We start from the raw sequence: 21,166 nt of genomic DNA, 5'->3' as shown, positions 1-21,166 counted from the left end.
CTGCTTATGAACAGTTATCAACAGTCGTCTTTTAAGCAAGGTCTTAAAACTAAAGGAGAACCTGAAAAGGTTCTAGTTTGTAAATGCTCTAAAGTTTTCTGAGACAGAAAAGTTTAGACAAATGGACAAAAAGAGTTTGCTAGGGAATATTAATTGGAATACAATAAAATATTTTGATTACATAGATTTTAGTTTATGAACTGAACTATAAAATATATTTCAGAAGCTTGGTGGTTGGTCAGATTTTCCAGCACTGAATTTTTATCAATACTTTTTGAGACCAGTTCAGCACTTCTTTGTCAGGTAGAACATTTATTGAAGTCAATGGGAACTTTACTTGATTTAAGGCTACAGAATTTTATCCTTTGTTATTGACTGGACAAAATATTCAAAAGCATCTAAGTGACCAAGGGCCAGATTTTTGAAGGTATTTTCAAAGATGCATATAGACGCCTAGTGAGATTTTCAAAAGTGCCTAAGGGGAGTTATGCACCTAACATGCTGAGGTGCTTTTGAAAATCTCACTAGACACCATCATTAGGTGCTTAAATACCTCTACAAATCTGGCTCTTCAGTGCTTTTGTAAATGTTACTCTCTGTCTCACACATGCATATGCACATACACTTTATAGACTGTCTGTTTACTAGTGGAAAGGAACTGTCAAACTGGGCTCAGAAAGCTTTTTAACCATCCTTACAATTACTTGCATCTGCAGTTGTGTTTTGCATGAATTCATATAGTATTGAGTAGCCTTATTTGGTTAACCACAGCTAAACAGGTAAGTTTCATTAAGAAACTCAATTACTGAAACTTTTCAAACAACTTACAACTTGAAACTATCTTTTGTAATAGTTACAATTTGTGGAATTTGCCAAATATCTTCAAGGATAATGGGTAACAATACCTTTTTTATACAGAATTATTTCTATACATAGGAATTCCATCCCACAACAGCTGTACTTCAGCTAATTTCTAGTGAGCTACCCCTATGGGTGATTAACCACAAGTGGAAAGGGGGGAAAAGTGGTTTTAATCATGGTCCTTCATTTGTTTACACCACGAAACCACCACAGTGTTGCATGATTTTAGCATAACTGAAGCTTCTGCTCAGCAGACTTCCCAGCTTACTACACTATGACTGTTCCAAGTCACTTCTTTTCTTCGGAAGCTAAATTCCCCCACAAAATGTAAAATAAGTTACTCACATGAACTCCGACTATAACATTAACTGATCTTAGCAGAAAGTAGAGTTTTGGGATTCATACCTAACAGAAAGTTCATATCCTCTCCAATGTTGCATAGTACTTACGGAAAAATTCAATTACTGTCTAAAAGATAGATCTTACTGTGGAATCCAGTATGCAATTGTTGTTTGAGTTTTTCTTATATTCTGGAAACTTGCTCCTTGATAAATCTAAATGGTCCCCAGAATCCTATATAAGAGAGGACAGTGAAACAGCTTAAACAACCAATTGCCATCTCAAACATAGCCAATCCAACACTGAAGAAAGATTGAGAACTAGTTTAAAAACAAGAGTTGCTGGGGGAAAAAATTCTTCCCTCAATGCTACATTTTTTATTTTTAGAAATGAGGGATAAGGTTGGGTGATCTGATGATATAATCCAATCGGAGAAGTATCTTGAGATGGTGCTGCCGGTGCCAGCAGTGCAGCAAATCCTGCTCGCCTTACTCACTTGGAAACCACTGGTTTTGTGTGTCTGTGTGTGTATGCCCACACGCACGTGTGATGTTGTTCTCTGGTAGCTGAGTGACTGGGGAGGCTGAGGGACTTATTACAACTTGTAATTAAAGAGGGTCTACTATAGTTCTGAATTTTCTTTAGTTCTGTATTTTTTGAGTCGAAAGAGTAGGATTCCATTCCTAGCTCTCCAGGCATATGTATTAGGAATTAATCTACATCGGTGGTGCTCAAACTTTCCTGTCATGCCCCCCCTTACCAATAATGGAATCTGTCCAGCCCCCCTCCCCCCATTGCTGCACAGTTGGCTTAGCAGCAGAGCTGGGAGCAGAACTGTGGATGGGGGAAGAGCTGGGGCTAGAGGCAGAGCTGGGCTTGGGGCAGAGAGGGAATGAGGCAAAGAAGGGCTGGGAGCAGAGATGGGGGGGAAGTGGAGCTGCAGCTGGAACTGGGCTCAGGGCAGAGCGTGGAGGGGTGGTGCTCCCTACCACCCCTCATGGAGGCTGGTGTGGGTCTCACCATGTGCCCCCCAAAAGTTCCTCCTCACCCCCTTTGTGGGGCATGCCTTACATTTTGGGGACCACTGATCTACGTGCTGCAGACAGACACAATAACTGTATACAAATCACACACACACGGGTATGTGATTAATTGTACATAATAGTTGTGTCTAGCTGTAGAACATAGATCAATTAAAATGTGAATAATTGGATTGATAAGGACTAGTCACCCGAGCAGAGTGAGCAGTATTTGATCTTGTCATTAAACATGAAGAATTCACACATACTGTGTGTGTGAACAATAAAAAGATGGAGTTTTCACTAAAGACAGAAACCTATCTTTTTTTGTTGAATCCATTTATATTTAGTGGGATACGAAAGAAGAGCATCTATTGAGGAGCTTACATTCATGAATATCTATGCTTTATAAATAAAGACAACAAAGAATTTGGATTCTAGCCTCAGTTAAATCCAAAGACAGCACTAACTCTTTGCCTATAAGTTTAGGAATTGTTTTGAGAGTATAGTCATAAAGTTTTTCTCCTGTGCAGTTGTTTTGTAGACGACAGTGGGCATCAACTGTTAAGACAAACATTAATATAGATCCTTTACCAGCCACACTGCTGTGAACTGATGTGATCAAGCAATGACCAGCATATGCATTAGGAACTGCAGCAAGTAGGCTCATTTTCTTCGGTTAATGTTGCCAGTGATTTGTGGTTGATCCAAGAGGTGTTGAAAACTGCTCACAGAGGATGGGGAGTGAGAAGGGGGGAAAAGTGCTATCACATTCTACAACCTCACACATATCTCTGGCTTCTGGATCTGCTTTTTTTTTAAATTCCAATTCCCTCTGCACTGGCAGTGATGATACATTTGGATGTTGAAATATTAATCTTGCACAAGTTCAGGTCAAAGCATAGCAGGCAAGACTTAAACTGATTGGAAGAAGAGGGAAAACAGTTTAAGTCCCTGATTCAGCAAGATATGCTTCAAGCACAAGAAGTCCCTCTGAAATCAATAGGCATTGCTTAAAGCGAGGCACATGTTTAAGTTCCTAGCTGAAGCAGGGTCTAAGTGACTCTGTTTATAACAATTAACTTGGCTATGTACTTTTTTTTTCTTTCAAAGAGCAAACGCTACGTCGGAAAATAATACATAATAACAGGGGTGCTGGAACAATGTGTATAGCAGGGGTGCTGAGAGCCATTGAACCAAACTGTAAACCCTGGATATGATGGAAACCACTTCAAGCCAGCACCCATAGTTCCAGGACCTATGTATAATAATAAAGCACAAGTGAAGGAATTTTGTTGATTGGTTTAAATAGTTGTTGATATTGGCTAACAGATACTGATTTTATTCAAGGAAGTAACAATACAAATTTGTCGTCTGACCTTTTCAATAACAGTATGTACAAAATTTTCTGCCTCTGGAAAATGAATTGAGTTTAGTTTCTAAATACTTTGGGCTCTGATTCTAACAAGGAACTGATCCCAAGACTGACTGGCTCGTTAACTTGCATCTGACTAACCTAATCCTTTTGAGTGTAATTCTAGGATTGTAAAAGAATGAAAAAGGTGTTAGGGGAGATTCTTATCCCCCTCTCCTGTCTCAATATACAGGGTAAAGGGCTTGGAGTGGCAAAGGGGACTCTAAAAGCCCTGGATCTGGCAGGGGAAATCTCCCAGTGCCAGAAGTGGAAAAGACAGCCACAAGTTGTATTTTGAGGGCCTCAGCAGAAACCCTGTTGTGGGGGCCATTCCAGTGGTGATGAGGGCAGAGATATGTGTTGGAGACAACTTTCACAGGCTGTCTAATTTACATTGAGGTAGCCCAAGCTCAGGAGGGCGCAAAGATGACTTAAAGATACCTCAGACCCCCAGCCTCCTGGGCTGCAAGTTCTGTGTTGTCTCTCTAAGGGGCACAGTGCTGAATTTCATCCTTTGGCTTTGATACCCGATTTTGACATGAAAAGTTTGAGATTAGTGGTGACCATTATATAAAGTCTGAAACAATCTGATGTCACCAAAGTATAGTTATTGTAGTGGGGGTGTCACTATATTTCAGGTTTCATAACCATTCGTTGTCATTTCCCATGTTTAGTTGTTCATAACTTCCCCAAACTTTCATCTTTCAAGCAAAAATTTTCCAGGCTCGGTCTCTGTCTGAAAGTGGTAAATGGTTTTTTGAAAGTTTCAGCAAAAAGGGTGCAGGCATTTTTGAGTAGCAGAGAATTAAAGAACAAAAACAAAAAGTTCTTTTGAACAACTATGTAGCTGAAATGTCCTGGGGTAGAAAAGCTGACATTTAGCATGGAAAGTATTTAATTTACCAGCAGTTAGTTTTGATTTGGGTGACAGTGGCCAACCTTGTTTAATCTGTGTTTACCTGTGCTGGATGTTCCAACACAAAATCTGATACAGAGTAACAGGGTTACGTTGGGTGGCTCCTATATATTTCTGAAGATTTCCCCAACAACCTAAACCCTGCAGATTAATACCCTCTGTTGGGAAAAGTGTATATTTTCTAAACTATTATTAGATAGTGGCAAATCAGTAATGATTATAGTTCAAACAGGAGTTAATTCGGGGATGTTCTATGGCCTGTGTCATACAGGAGGTCAGGTCACTAGATGATAACAAGTATCAGAGGGGTAGCCGTGTTAGTCTGAATCTGTAAAAAGCAACAGAGGGTCTTGTGGCACCTTTAAGACTAACAGAAGTATTGGGAGCATAAGCTTTCGTGGGTAAGAACCTCACTTCTTCAGATGCAAGTAATGGAAATCTCCAGAGGCAGGTATAAATCAGTATGGAGATAACGAGGTTAGTTCAATCAGGGAGGGTGAGGTGCTCTGCTAGTCTTATAGATGATAACAATGGTTTCTACTCACCTGGAGATCTATGAATCTGTGAATGACAGAAAAATAGAATTGATCTGTTGTTAATGGTCCTATTTTCTGTTTTTCTCTACAGGTATTAGCACTAAAGATGGTACTGCTGAGAAGGATAAAGACTTCAAAGGAAAAGCCCAGAAGCAGGTGCAATTCAATCCTGGCCAAACCTTAGCTACCTGGAGAGTGCGGATTTTGAGTGATGGTGAACATGAGCAGTCTGAGACCTTCCAAATTGTGCTTTCTGAGCCTGTCATGGCTGTCCTAGAGTTTCCTGAAGTGGCTACAGTGGAAATTATTGACCCAGGAGATGGTAAAGATATTTCAAAAATGTTATTCTGAATCTGTAGACACAGCTGCAGAGGAAACTGTAGGAAAGGACTCGTAAAGTGATTCCTTCAATATTGTATTTTTGAGAACAGATTTAGGTATCGTCTTAATGTTTTGACATACGTCACGTTCAGTGGTAGTTCATGGGAACCTAATGAATGTGGTATGTTTTTATACGTGTAATATATTTTTTCATGGCTTTACCCTCGTTTATTAGTTCTGCATTGTTTTATTGTGGCCTGAATAGACTGAACTGCTATTGAGGCTCATAGTCTTCCTAAACCTTTTAGGGTCCCCTTTCCAATGAAAAGCCATACTCTCAGTAGTGCTCATGTGCTAGTAGACATCTGCCTGTTTTGTAAGGTCAGGCAAAAAAACCCTTAAACCTTCTTCAAAGATATAATTAGTGGAGTGCACAGAGGAAATCAATTTAGAGAAGTAGAGAAAAAACTCTGCTTTGTTGTTCAATATACTTAAAAAGTGTAACCTGATGATGTTGATTTTATCTCATGTATATTTACCTTATACTGAACGTGAAATAATTTACACACCAACAGTGGCCTCCAAAGGTAGTTCTAAATTCAGAAACCACTTTCGTTACCCCAGATTTAAGTAAATCACTCATGATTTCATTAGCTGCATGCTTGACTCTACCAAATCATTCTGAAGACGTCTCCTATTTCCTCTAATAATATTTTCAGCTAACACAAGTTGCTCAGAGTTTATTTAATGTTTGCAAATCCCTTTAAATATGTAAAGTGCTATGTTAGGTATATCTGATTTCAATTTACATTGTAAGCTCTTTGGGTGCTACTGTAGCTTCTTCATCATCATCATAATAAGCAGTTAGGCATCACTGAGCCAAATTCTAGCTCAAGCTGTGCCTTCAGCACAGAGGCTTCAACATGATGTGCCTGCAACCCTGTTTCTCTGAAACATTTGCATTCTGACTTCAGGGCTGGTGTTCCTGTGGGAGTGAGAAATATCTCTTTAGAGCTGAATGACAGCTGGGGAGATTGACTGGGGTGCAGGGACCAAGATAAGCCTTCCTGGCTGATGCTCCTCAGCAAAGTGTACTATTTTCCCCTGTTCTTCCCCCCACACACACACCTATCCACACATGGAGTAAGGGATGGGCAAGCCCCCTTGGTGACACTTGAGCCTCCCAATATAATATAAAGATCTGCTCCAGTTCCTCTTGCCTCCCAGCTTCAGAAGCTCTGCACAGGTTGCTGCTGCCCGAGCAGGGATTTAGGGGAGAGAAATCATATTAGGGGTGAATGTACAACTGGTTTATTTTCAGGGATAAATTCGACAGCGGAGGTGTCAAGAATAGAGAAAACGATAGTTGAATGTAGGTGAGGAGAGAAGCGATAACAAAAGCATGTGCTGGAGTAGCAGCCCTGCTAACGTTTGGAGGTTTTGCTTTTGAACTGCATCCAGACACTTGAAACAAGTGGTCATGGTCACAGAAAGATGTCAGTAAGGAATCTTGAGAGAAGCAAAAGCTGGAACAGCTTGTTTTATATGGTTCTTTTCGAATTAACACTTGAAGGTGGCTGGGCAGGAAAAAACGTGTCCAGCAGATCTTTTTCATTTGCAAGCTACAGATTTAAAATATATCAAACCTGGGGGTTATCTTGCATCCCTATTTAGTTACAGAGGGCAGCAGTGTTTGTAGATCAAGTTCAAAATTAAATACAGTCTGTTGAGGACATAGAAGTGACTAAGCATGCAGTTCCTATAATCACCAGTGGGAGCTCTATCAGGGTTGTGTGATTAAGGGCCCTTAATCAGTACCAACCCTCAAGATTTCATATGGCAAGAGGGGAACCTGGGGTTGTTTTGGCAACTGGAGTGTGTGGGGGGGGGAGAAATAGGGTTGGTCTCTCAATTCATCTTTCAAAATGTTGGTGGATCATGTGTGTAGGTGCTGACTGGAGTCATTGTTAAAACTCCCATTTACTGAAGTGGTTCAGAATTAGGCACTAAATAATGAGACCCTGCTGAAAGCTGAGCCAGCCCTTAATAAGTCGGAAGTACTGTTGTGTTACAACTGGAAGGTGTTGAATAAAGAAGAATTTTCATATACTAATTCTAGAGAATATAAACTCAGTCAGCCATGAGCCTTAGGCAGCTATCATAACACGGAAAGGTTTAGACCATTTTCCCAAAGATTTTTGCTGCCTCCATATGTAAGATTTGTTAATTTGTTGTGTGCGATTTTAAACAGTATAGTTACATAGTCATGCAAACACAGGATGCACAAAATGTACATTGTCTTTAACATTTTTTCCATAGGATATACTTTTTCTGCATTAATTTATTTCCACAGAAAAAGAAAAATCGGTTCTTTAAAGATTATGCTGGTATTACTTTAAACTAAAAGGTTGATATTTTTCCTATGGTGTTTTTTGTCTTTCTGAAATAATAAAAGTCAACAGATCTTATCAAACCAGAATTACAGCATTTTTATAGCAGTCTTTTGACCTTCTCTCATGCGAGTAGCATTTTCCAATTGCAGAAAATACATAGTGGGACATCCTTTCACAGAAATCACATTACACTTTCAGGAAATTGCTTGCAAAAAATTCTGAAATAACCAAATAATTGGCTTTGCATAGTCATCTAAGTTATACAGAATCATTACAGCAGTTGGATTTTAAAAAATTGAGGTTTGTTTGTTTGTTTGTGTTACCCTCTATATTAAAGTAACCTTGATCAATTACAGATAATCTTTGCTGAAATTGTAAGGGTGGATGGATACTCTGTATCCACAACTACCTATTTCTCTTAAGTTTTTGATGGACATAAGAAAATAGAATCTGAACTCCAAAGGCACCATAAAAGCCAATGGCCTTTATAGGAATGTAGAATAACTAGAAGTTTTTGTTTTCAGATTGTTCAGTGTTTTATTTCCTTTGTCTGAAAAATAGGACCTGACATTCGTACTCCTGATGTTTTTAAGAATTCTGCAGAAGTAGAGAATGCTAAAATAACTTTCAAAGCTAGTGGTGAATTTTTTCTGTCTTCCCTTCTGGCACCCAAAAGGAAATAGCTAACTTTAATTAACAGAAGATACATTCCCAGTCAAAAGAGCAAATCTGGTTACAAGAAAAAATATGCCTGCAGCACTTATTTAGATAAGAAAAAGGAATTCCAGAGAACATGAAAGAGGAGTCTTATTTTTTTTTTTATAAGCCTAAAGAGATAATGGACATGCCCAAATCCTACATGTTTTACAGGATTTTCTATGAGCTCACACTAATGGCCAGTTTTCTTTTGAAGTCTATGTTTTGGTTACACTGTTGCAGACAAATCAAACAAAGAACAAAATTAGGGATCACTCTTTGGCTGGTAAATTTATAACTTCTTATAAAATGAAATTATTATTATTTCTTTGTATTATTGTAGCACCACATGCTAGCCACTGTACAGAGAACAAAAAGATGGTCCTGCACTAAGGAGAATAGTGTGGAGTCAAAGTGAATGTCACAAAGGGACCCAATCCTGCATCTTAAGCACCCCAAATACCAAAGGACTCCAACAGATGTTTTGGGTGTGCAAAATGAGCAAGAATGGTCTTAATGAATTTCTGTCAGAGAGGCAGATACTGAAATGATCGTGTGATCCTCAGTGGTGAACCTTTCGTGGCTAACAGCTAGTAATAATAATAGTCTAGAAATACTAAAAGAAGTTGGATAGAATTCTGGATGTACACTGGAGGACCAGTCCTTCAAACCCTTACTGACAGGTGTAATGGTAAATCACAAGATTTGTCCCATTACAGTGATTAAATCCCAGGAAGTGGAACTACTTTTCTGATTAGGAACTACTTCTCAGTAAGGGCTTAGCAGTGGTTCTCAAATTGTGGGTTGGGACCCCAAAGTGGATCCCGACCCCATTCTAATGGGGTTGCCAGGACTGGCATTAGATTTGCTGGGACCCGGGGCTGAAGCCGAAGCTTGAGCCCCACCACCCAGGACTGAAGCTGGGGCTCTTGGGTTTTAGTTTTGCCCCACCCCCGCCCAGGGCAGCAGGGCTCGGATGGGCTCAGGCTTCGGTCCCCCCTCCTGGGGTCATGTAGTAATTTTTGTTGTCAGAAGGGGGTCATGGTGCAATTAAGTTTGAGAACCCCTTCCTCAGAGCATCAGACCTTGGTTCTGGCTTTCTTTTTGGCTGCAAAATGTCATTAACATTTCGCTATACCATTGAGAAATGAGTATTTTGTTACATTGAATTCATGGTGGGGGGAACTTCTGGCTATTTCTCCTGTGACTCTTTGAGTATATAAAGTAACACAAATAAATATGTCTGATCTCTGCAGAATCAACCGTTTTTATTTCTCAATCCGCCTACACAATTGAAGAAGACATTGGAGAACTGTTCATTCCTGTCAGAAGAAGTGGAGATGTCAGCCAGGAATTGATGGTGATCTGCTATACACAGCAAGGTAACAGAATCTAGATTGAGTGAAAATAATAACCAAAGCTAAAATAATTATTATTTCTGTCTGCAGAATATACAAATAATTCCCAGCACTGGTAATTACTTTCTGCTTGTCTAGTTTCTATGTCAATTGGTAGTGTTATTCCTTTTTACTTTATGTCTTAAACTGTTGCTGTGTATTGTTAAATAGATGCTGTGTTCCATTCTAGAAGTAGTTGCAGTTCATTGATGGATATTCCTTGCCTATTTCACAGGGTCTTGTATACAGTACCTAATGTCTGGAAGTAATGTCAATTATGTTTTTTGAGATCCTCCAGATGAAAGATTCTCTACAGGTAGTATGATAGTAGAAGTAGTTTTTTTCCATTTGAATTAATTAAACAATGACAAGCTTTTTTAAAAAGATACAGCCGTGCTTAAGCTAAGTGCATAGCTTTTATGACAGAGAGGAATATATTTTGGCTTTTTTTTCCTGAGTATTACAGGTTTCCTCTTCTTTTTAGTGAGAAATTCTAGCATTTATAGGAACACCACAGAACGCCAATAAAGCAGCAGAACCACTATGGTTCTGCTTCAAAGAGGCTTGAGGTCTGGAGAGGCTATGCTACAAAGCTGAGCTCCAGGAAGATTTCTTTATTGATGTTTGTAAAGAAACAATTGAATGGACAGCTCTATAGAAGTAAAAATAGTATTTATTATTATTATTGTTTCTCCTTACCACCCCATCTGTTAAGCCTTTTGTGTGCTTATTTTGGCTGGCTGTCTGTTTCTCTCCCCTTCTGAATTAGATTTGTAAACAGTAGCCTCCCTTTTGGCATCTGCAAAGGGATCATATGTTCACTTTGATACCTAAATAACATAAAGTTTTAAACTCCGGTAAGTAGACAGTTAAATTACCTGTATTACAGCATCAAATAATTGCAGGTCCACTGTAGAGCCCAGAGTTGTTTGCACCTGCAAAATAATGAGTACAAAATAGGATGTTTAATTAGGGCCTTTGTATATAGACGATTCTTTTAATTTTTTTATTTTTTATTTTTTCCCTGACTAGAGCTGGCCCGTGTTTTTTCCATCAAAATGATTTTCAACAGAAAATGTGGTTTCTGCACCAAAAGTTTTCAGTTTTCTGTTGGGAAAATTAAAATGAAATATTTCATTTTAGGTCAGATTGCCCTGAATCGAAATACTTAGGTTAGTGGAACTGAATCAAAATGTTTCATTGTGGCTCTGTTTGAAAAGCTGAGCTGCTGCAGTGCCTTGTGGGATATGTTGTTCAGATTCTTCATGCATCTGTTCTGCCCTCTGGGCTGGGCTCCTTGGCCAGACTACATTTCCCCTCTGTGATGTACTGTGATCTCTCCTCTAGCTGAACCACCGTGGTGATCCTGAGAGATGTAGTTCAACCAGGGAGCTCATTCCATAGGGAGGAACAGGAGAACGAGGCACCAGGCAGCTCATCTGAATACAAGTCAATGCTGAACTAAGCTGTAATGAAACCTCTTGGTTTAGGAATGTGGAAATGTTTTGTTTTGTTCAAAATTATTAAAACAAAATATTTCTGCGTTTCTGAATCCATTTTTTAAAACTTACTTTCAATATTTCAACATTTTGTCCTGAATTGGAATGAAAATAAACATTGGAAGAATTTCCCAAGGGAAAGAAATTCCAGCTTTCAATCAGTTCTAATTCTGAAACCGGTGAGACCTTTGATGAAAGCTACCTGATTATTTTTTTGCTTGTAAAACCTGATGTGGTTGGTTTTTCAACCACATTTTTCACCTCAGAATGTAGTTTTTTTACACTGTATTGAGATATTTGACGTTAAAGCCTGTAGCTGAGCACATTATAAAATGCTTTTTCAGTACAATTATACAGGATAAGCTTAAAACTCCTCTCACCCACTCAACAGCCCCGGTCTTGCAAACCCAAGAATAATTACATATGGCTCTGCATAGCTGAAAGGTTGGAGATCACCAAGTTAAAGGCACAGAAATGGAGTAGTGTTTTGAGATACTTATCAAAAGAGATCTGGGTAGCAGGAAAGATTAATGCTTTTTGTATGTCAGCTTGGATGCATAGTTGTCAAGCTGGAGAATTAAATTAGGTGTTTCTGCAGCTCGTAATGAAATCCTGAAAGCAGGGCACACACTGCAAGAGTGCTGATTACCTAAGTATGCCTTTTCCCCTTATTATTGTTAAATAGATGTACATTTACCAAGTTCACCTCTTTCAAGTACAATACAATCTGCTGACTTTTAAAACAGAATAGTTATGAAAAGCCATAACACTTTGAAAACCATTTTCTTCTTAACCAAAAGTTTCTGGGCTACATTAGAAATGGGCTGTAGTCCACGAAAGCTTATGCTCTAATAAATTTGTTAGTCTCTAAGGTGCCACAAGTACTCCTGTTCTTCTTTTTTCATTGTACCCTTGAACTGTGCACAACTCCCAGTGATTGACATGTTAAAGTGACATGTTAAATTGCACTGATTAAAACATCTCTCTTTTGTGTAATGCCTTATTTATTGGCAGAAATGTGTAATATTTTGTAAATACATTTGTGGATTAGTGTCTCAGCAGTCGTACTGGTTATTTCATGCAAGGTTAAGTGGCCAGATGTTGAGTTGAATTGTAATCTTTTTCACAACATTGGCATGTGGGTATTACAGCAGTTTTCTATTTGGAAATTCCAAAGAGATATAGTTAGTGCACACTTGTTTGGGAATGAAAACAAAGAGTGCCAGAGTTTGGTTCTAAAAAGTATAGCTGGAGAGGATTAATGCAGGGGTATTTCAGCAGTGACTTTGTAACATTTTTCAGATGAGAGAAATTGTTATATTTTATCAGTTCTATATCGTGGGTTTCTTCAGAGTCTTGCCAGCAAAAAAGAAAAAAACAGAGAAATGAAAACTATTGTTCATTGTGCTCATTAAAACAAACAGAGTTTGCATTAGTTGCCATTAGGGCAGTTTTAAGACCATCTTCTCACATAGAACATAGCCCAGTTCGAAAAAAACTCATTTGAGGGAGGAGCTCATTGATTTGTCATTAGTCAACTTCTTCTGCTATTAAGAATTGTTTTATTTTGTACATCATAATAATACCAATGTAGCATTATAGTAAATACTTCAGTCAGCCTTTAATTGTTGGGAGCGTTAAAAGGAAACTTTCCGTGGGACAGGCAATCCCCTAACTGCCTACTTCACTGTTTCTTAACACCTTTCTCGGACTCAGCTGGTACTAGCATCTCTTGGAGAAAGAATACTGGACTAGATAGACCACTGGCCTGATCCAGTATGGCATCTCCTATGTTTCTTTGTACATGCACGTAAATACTTTGTAATGAATGCATCTTATCAGTCTAAAAATAAATAGGAATAAAAATGCAAAGCTAAAGAGAGTACAATTCAACCTTAATAAGGGATTCTGTACAAATATTACAGCTGCTTATTTACTTCTGTCTCACAGGAACAGCAACTGGTACTGTCCCAACGTCTGTGCTGTCCTACTCGGACTACATATCCAGGCCCGAGGACCATAACAGCATTCTCAGCTTTGACAAAGATGAACGAGAGAAAATGTGCCGTATTGTCATCATAGATGATTCCCTGTATGAAGAAGCTGAGACGTTTGATGTTCTGCTGAGCATGCCTATGGGTGGAAGAATTGGTTCAGAATTCCCAGGGACTCGGGTTACTATTGTGCCTGACAAAGATGATGGTAAGACTTAATTTATCAGGATGGTATTACCAGTGAGGGACAGAAATGGCATATAATATGGCCCTTCAATCATGATGTAAGAGCCGGGTTTATTGGACTTCCTCTCTCCCTCCCTTGATACAAATGCATGATCATGGCCTTCAGGAGTTTTGAAAGTATAATTAGGGGGATAATGATTTTTTTAAAACGGTCAGTATTGCTATTTTAAAATTCAAGAACATGGAGTCATTGTAAAATTAGCTGGGTGTTGGGAACTCACCTTTCCACTCTCACAGAGTTCACAGTTTCTGGAGGGTGTGATCTGGGAGGTCACACCAAATGGAAGTCGATGATGTTTGTTATCTGTATTTCTTACTCTTTCTAGTTAAGCAAAGGCTGCTGCCTCCTGATAATCCAAGAGTCTAGTTCTGTTCTTGTTACAAAATATTAATACAATCCATTGACAAATCTGATGTCAGCATCATGTTCATACTTTGTATCAGGAGACTAGCACAATGATATGCTTTGTTTCTGGTCAGAGTAACCCATGGCTCTGATGTATTGCTTTGAAAGGAGTAGAACTTTGGTGATGGACTAGAGATCTGTGACAGGAGAGGTGTAGGGCTGGGGAGGGAGTGGGGACACACATTGCATTCTCTCGTAGAGAATGCACACGAAAGCTAATGCAGCCTGAGGCAGCAGCATCTTTTGCGCAATCTCCGCAGCAGTAGAAAGGAGTCTCAGGTAACATGTTACAGGTAACAGTCCCAGGCCTTTAGTGAACTTTGCCTGTCCTGGTGCTCGGAGCGGCGTGGCTGTAGTGCCGTCAGCCATCGGTGCTCCAGGCACTGCGGTAAGGGGGCAGGGAGCGGGGGGGTTGGATAGAGGGCAGGAGAGTTCCGGGTGGTGGTCAGAGGGTGGGGGCGTAGATAGGGGTCGGGGGAGTCAGAGGGCGGGGAACAAGGGGGGGTTGATTGGGGGCAGGGGTCCTGGGGAGGCAGTCAGGAAGGAGAGGAGGGGTTGGATGGGGCAGCAGGGGGCAGTCAGGGGCAGGGGTTCCGGGGATGGTCAGGGGACAGGAAGCTGGGGGGGGTGGATGGGGCAGGAGTCCTGGGGGGGGCCGTCGGGGGTGAGAAGCAGGGGGGGTCAGATAGGGGGCAGGGGCCGGACCACGCCTGGCTGTTCGGGGAGGCACAGCCTCCCCTAACTGGCCCGCCATACAATTTCGGAAACCCGATGTGGCCCTCAGGCCAAAAAGTTTGCCCGCCCCGTCTTAGACACATCCCAATTTATCTGCCTAATATGTTGCATCTGGTATATCTGAAATATTTTGTAGGCCATCCCACACAGAGGTAGCTGTGCAGCGCTTTCTGTGTCAGTGAAACTTCTCCCAGAAGAAATTCCAGTGTTTTTAAAAAGCTGCTGACAATTCATTTAGCATGTCACTTTTCTGTTTAGAGTTTGAAAAAGTCTGAATGTACTATAAAGAAGCATACTAGAGGGATCGATTCAGAAGTCTAATGCTTTTTGGTTTTGTCTGACTTGATAGTGTTCTGTATTTAATATTTTGTAGGTCACCTGAGAAGTCAATATTTTGGAAAGTAGGATAAAATGAACAGTAGAATTTAAGAAACATTTGTTAGTTATTATTGTGTGTGCTGCACAAAATTCCTGGTAATTGTGTTCAGTCTTTTGATTTGTTAAAAATATGCCACATGAAGGAAATAGCATTTTCATTGGCTGTGTAATATTATAAATGTACTTGTATCTAAAACATCTCTCTGATGGAAATGCAGGTAAGGTTGTGACGCATTTATAGTAACCTATCAAGTGCAGAATCATTATCATACTAAATCCTGTAGTCAGCCTGAGTCCCATTACTGCACACCTACAGGGGATCTGGAGCTATGTTATCCTTATTGTTTGTTTGTTAATGGAATTTACGTTTAGATAACAAAGTTTCTCTAGCCAAATGTAACAACCTGTCATTTTATGCTGATTTCCCCAAACACTGTGCCTGGATTAACATCATGCATCAGTGTCTGAAGGTCATAAACCACAAATAGGAAAGGTCAAAGTTTAATAATTCTACATCAGGTCTTTCATAAGGGAAGTCAAGTCAGCACTGGAAACTTTTTGCCTATATCCACTGGCATTCAGTGCAAGTTAATTAGGAAACATTCATCTTCAAAACCTTTAATCAATTTTTTTTCTTTCTGACATAAACCCATGGGATTTAAACTAAAATATTTGAGTTTGAATATAATAATGATAATTGATAAACCAAGAATAAGTGAAAAGACACACATCAAGCCTTATGGTGAACCCAAGAAAGACTAAGTGTAATAAAACCCCCAGGGAATAGACTATTTTAATGTGGCTTACGTGCAGTTACACTGTGCGGTCAGAACAAAAATTTGTAAAGAAGTAATTTTAAATGAGACAAGTACTGATGTATTACAGGCTGAGGAAACATGGTTTTAAAATCTACAGTGCTGTGGAGATATTTTTACTTTGAAACTGTACACACTTGAGGATAGAAAGGTGGCAAAAAAATCAACCAAAGGAACACCAGACCAGGTCCTCATCTGATGTAAATAGCATTTTGAATTGTTTGTTTCAATGTTACATATGCTACCACAATTGAAATGTTAAATAATAACATGGATCTGTTTGAGTCAGAGATTAAGGTTACAAACCATAACATGCAGAAGGAAGTACAGTAGGTGAAGAAACCTACAGAAAGAGCATTTACATATGGTCATTTCAACTTGCAATTCCAAAGTCATAAACACTTGTGAAACTCTTCTGGGAGTAAAGGGAACCAAGCCTTTCTGCCTTTGGCAGAACCCCCTCTCCTCCTCCCTACCACTATAAACAACAGAATAATTTTCAGTGAAATTATGTAGATATAGATATACAAACACACTCCATGATCATAGTTCTGAAATTTTAAACATTGAACTAAATATCTGAAAGACGTTTCTTTAATACAGAAGTAGATAGCTGGTAATCAACTGCAGAAAAAAAACATTTTATTATTTATGACCCTGTAGGGGACTTAGCACAAGGCTTAAGGTATTTAAAGTCTGAAAGAATCAAAAGTGCTGTCTAAAATTTCAGGATATTCTGACATCTGAATGGAAAAAAAATGTCCTTGGGCTGCATTTATGCAGTTGCAGCGCTTTTAATAGCCAGTCTGTTTAAAGGGTACTAATATCTAACTCTGAATGCAACTTTTAAGTAACAAAGGTGACAATGATATGAAAATAATAAATTCAGGTTTTAAAATGTCTGAAAGGTGTACAGTAAGACAGAATTTAGGCATACTTTAAACATTGCCTGGTTAGTGCTTGTAAGGGGGAGCACTAATACCATGAATATGGGCAGCTCTCTGCTGCATTCTGGGGCGACTTTTGATAGTACTGTAGTTGGTACTGAGAATAATCTTCTCAGCCTCTGGTGCTGAGTAGGGGATCTTCCCACTGAGTTCTGCACTTAAATTCTCTTGTTTCTGATAGGGATTGATTGCGCAGGGGAAGGGGTATGTTAAAGAAGGCACAGTACCCACTTTGGTGTCCACTGATCCTGGTCCTCTTGTGAGAGGAGTGGAGGTGGTATTATAAAGACAGACAACAAAGCAGTTAAAATTGATGGAAACCAGCCTGGAAACAGAAATGTTGAGCCAGATCCAAAGCCAACTAAAGTCAGTAGAATTCTTTGGGCTTTGGATCAAGCCTCAAATTGGCAGTCGCAACCATCTGGAAATATATTATCACCTCAGAATACGACTGTGAAGTCTTTCATCTCTGTAGGATAGTTGGAATTTTAAGAAACAATATCACTTGGAAATAAGGGAGGCAGGAAATAACCAGTGATGGACACAAAGGTCAACAGGCTGTATCCAGTAAATTAAAGAAAATTGAGTCTGTGCCATCACTTCAAAATTACTGGATATTTTAGGGTTGTGAAAACCTTAGCCAAGGTAAGGAGGAATATTTAATTAATATCTCATTATTTAGGAATAATATAAGCTGAATGTAGAAAATTGTTGCAGAAAATGGGATGCTTGCTTTCAGAAAGGGAGATCCCAGAAACAGCAACAGTGTTGTGTGTGGTGATTACATAGTATGTTACCAGACATGCCAAACCCGCGAAAAAAACGCAGAAATTGGGCTTGTTTTTGGCTTAATTGGCTTGTGAGTTGCTTGTTGGCTAGTTTTTGGCTTGTTGCTTGTTGTAGCTTGTTGCTTCTTCTTTTTTTTTTTTTTTATCGGCTCCCGGCAAGCATGGGCAAGCAGGGGGAGAGGGTCAGGGGTGCACAGTGGGCCCACACAGTCCCAGGCTGCACAGCGGGGGGATCTAGTCACATAGAGTCTTGGGGTTCTTAGGAATTGGCTTGTTTTGGCCTTGTTTTGAAATGGGATTAGCTTGATTTTTGGCTTATTGTGAAAGTCGGGGAGCTTATTTACCGCGTGAAAGTTGGCAACTGTGTATGTTACAAAGTGGCCTAAAATTGCCGACTAAAAGAAGCAAGAACCAACTTCTGCTGGTGAGAGAGATAAGCTTTTGCCCTGCTTTGGGTCTGGAAAGGTACTCTGTGTTTCACAACTAAATACAAGATGGAACAGATTGTTTAGCCTAAGTAGTTAACATACATTTTAAGAGATTATTCAAGGTAAAGTGTCCTGTTAACACCTCTCCAGTCATAAAACAAAAAGGGCAGCTTAGTGGGTTACAGATGGTTGTAATAAACCCAGAGGCGGATTAAGGTTTCCTGGGGCCCTGGGCCAGTGCAAGTTGGGGTGGTGGGGCTCCCCACACCTTCCACCTGCAGCCCTCCTCCCCACACCTTCCACCTGTGGCCCCGCCCATGCCCCCACACCATTCTGCCCCTTCCCCTTGCAGTCCCACCCTTGTTCCACCCCCTGTCCCACACCATTCTGCCTCTCCACGGCAGCCCCAAGCCTCAGGGCCGTAGCAGAGAGTGAGAGCTCCCCCATCCCTGAGGCCGTGGCGGGGAGCCAGACATGGGTGGCAGGTATAATATGCCAGGAGAGGCTCAGCCTCCTCTGGTGCTACCGTGGCTGCCAGAACCCCAGTTGCGGGGTTTGGCGGGGGAAGTTTTTGCTTTATTATGCCCCATGCTGGTTCTGGGGTGGCTGACGAGGCTGTATTTGCTACTTAAGTTTCCCAGGTTCTTCAATAATCTCCGTGGACTCCAGAGAGATTACTGATGAACCCAGGAAGCTGAGTAGCAAATATCGCCTACTCAGCCACACCGGAACCTGCATGGAGCAAGTAAAAAGGTTCTTTGGTATGAAAGTGAGACGCTTTTCCCTGGAGTGGCTCGGGGTCTAGGGAGGGGAGGCGCGCTTGCAGGTGGCCCAGGGCTCTCTGGACCGTAGGGTGGAGGAGGCTCGGGGCACCTCCAGGCAGGTAGCGGGAGGGGGAGGGCAGGTGGAGGCTTAGGACTTCAGCTGGCCTGGGGCTCCTCCAGGCAAGGGAGGAGCTCGTGGCTCTGGCTGCAGGGGAGGTAGGAGGTCTCAGGGCTTCGGCTGTGGGGGGGCAACAGGCGGAAGGGGCGGAGCCAGGGGCTAGCCCCCAGAAGGTGGGCTCCACCCGCCACCCATGGAGCCAGAGCTCCTCCAGTCCCAGGGCCTGGCACTGGGGTTTCCCCTGCTGCCCTGCGCTTTGGTGGGGGACGGGGCACTGGGGCTTCTCACACCTTGTTTTCCCAGCCATCGCCATACTGGGGGGACACCAACAAAAGGGGACAACACATGACCTCCCCATGTGGCCCCACCCCACTCCCATTCAAGGGCCCTTGCTCTCCCCACCACCCATGTTACCTCTGCGGGGAAGGGGCTCTGTCCTCCTGCGGTTCCGGCTCCCTCCCACCCCCCAGCACATTTGGCTGCTCCCCGCCGTCCCGGCAGCTCGGCCGGGCAAGAAGCAGGACAGAGCCACTCCCAGGCACTGCTCTGTGCAGCATAGCCAGCTGACAAGGAGAGAACCTGGTTGGGGGGGGCAGCAGTCCACTCCCTGCTCAGGCTCGGCTTCTGGGGACAGGGGCTGAACGTTCCCGGGGGGGAGGGGAAGGGGACTACAGCTTGCTCAGCCGCTGTCCCCAGAAGCCATGCCCGGGCAGGGAGCGAACTGCTGCCCATCCCCAGCCAGGCTCGCTCCCAGGCAGCTGCTGCGGGCAGCGTCCCAGTGCAGCTGGAGAGGCTCTGGCGCCTGCCCCTTCCTCTCTGAGTCTGGCCCTGCCCCTGCCTCTCCCCGCCCAGCGCTACTGCCAGGGAGCAGGGTCGGGGGGGAGGGGAGCACGAGACTGCCCCTGCCCCAGCGCTTGCCTCCTGTGGGCGGGGCTCCCCAATTCACACGGGCATGGGCCCCGTGGGCCCAGTGGATAATCCACCACTAAATAAGCCATACATCTAGTGTCATTATTAAGACTATTATTTTGAATGTGTAGCAAAGTTATGAATTTAAGCTCCTAGGCTCACTTTTTGAAGGTGTTGTGGAGGTTTCTTTTGAGGATGAGGACTGAGGGGTCAGATACGGAGTGATCATTCTGTGAAAAGTGTTCACCCACAGGTGATACAGTGTCCTACACATGTCACAGCTTCTGATGTACCTCATCCAGTGCACTAAATGCTCCCATAGCAGTTCTGTGGGTGAAACCAGACAACCACTATGCTCTCGAATGAACTCTCATAGAAAAATGATAAAAGACAAAAACACCATATCAGTGTCAACTGGATACCATATTCTTCACTTTTTTGTACAGTGTTTCGGTGTGCTGTTAAACTGGTCCACTTTCCCATCCAGACATTGCTGCATTTCAGTGCCAGGCAAAATGATTCCTGTATTTCTATAATTTGTAAATGTGTTAGGATCCATTGGTACCATAAAAATATAAGATATTATGAATTAATTAACAGACCCCAAAATAAACAAAAAATGAAAAATTGTATTCACCATTGCTAACAATAAATACTTTGTTCAACATGAGCTTGCATTTAATACATTCATTTTCACTAGTGAAATATTATTTTGCTAACTAAAAGCTCATTTCACCATCTTCACTCAATCAACTGAATAATCAGGCTTAGCAATATTCTTTAGACACAGAAATTGTACTTGTATGAAGTGTTTAGTCATCTAATAAACAAACTGATCCAACATTTCTCTGAATAAAAAAATTAAGTGGCCATTAAAAAGTCCAAACAAACAGATTCTGCATTAAATACAGCAGATGTTAAATCTTCCCCATAAAATAACCAGATTGGAACAATTTGCATTGAATAATCACCAACACAATGGTATGTAGGCTTATTGTCTTAACCATCTACCCAGTTGCTTTTCATCTGTATATAAACAAATAAATCAGTTAGGTAAATAGAACAGCATAAAGCGATTGTATCAGAATTTACAGTACAGTGCCGCTGGTAATGAATAGTGTATAATCTTGCTCCCAAACGCCCTGTATTAAAAACCACAGGCCAGATTCTGCCCTCACTTACTCTCATGGAATACCCTACAGGGGGAATCCAGGGGTATAATTTAGTCGCACTTCTTCATAAACCAC

The 21,166-nt window shown here is 41.3% G+C and overlaps 1 protein-coding gene across 3 annotated transcripts in view; it reads left to right on the top strand.

Annotated features, from left to right (window-relative positions):
- Positions 1-21,166, top strand: part of FREM2 (FRAS1 related extracellular matrix 2) — a 201,732-nt gene that overhangs the window by 109,050 nt on the left and 71,516 nt on the right. For all 3 annotated transcript variants that reach the window (XR_006172745.2, XM_005305633.5, XM_065581285.1), the window contains exons 4-6: positions 5,177-5,407; positions 9,752-9,877; positions 13,342-13,593. Coding sequence is in view for 2 of the 3 variants with exons in the window: in XM_005305633.5 (XP_005305690.2) it covers positions 5,177-5,407; positions 9,752-9,877; positions 13,342-13,593 (609 nt within the window). In the remaining variant the exon portion in view is untranslated. The remainder of the gene's footprint in view (positions 1-5,176; positions 5,408-9,751; positions 9,878-13,341; positions 13,594-21,166) is intronic.

This window comes from Chrysemys picta, chromosome 1 (assembly GCF_011386835.1).
Source record: "Chrysemys picta bellii isolate R12L10 chromosome 1, ASM1138683v2, whole genome shotgun sequence".
NCBI lineage: Eukaryota > Metazoa > Chordata > Testudines > Emydidae > Chrysemys > Chrysemys picta.
The sequence above is the reverse complement of the archived record's forward strand: the minus strand, read 5'-3'. Positions and strand labels throughout refer to the sequence as shown.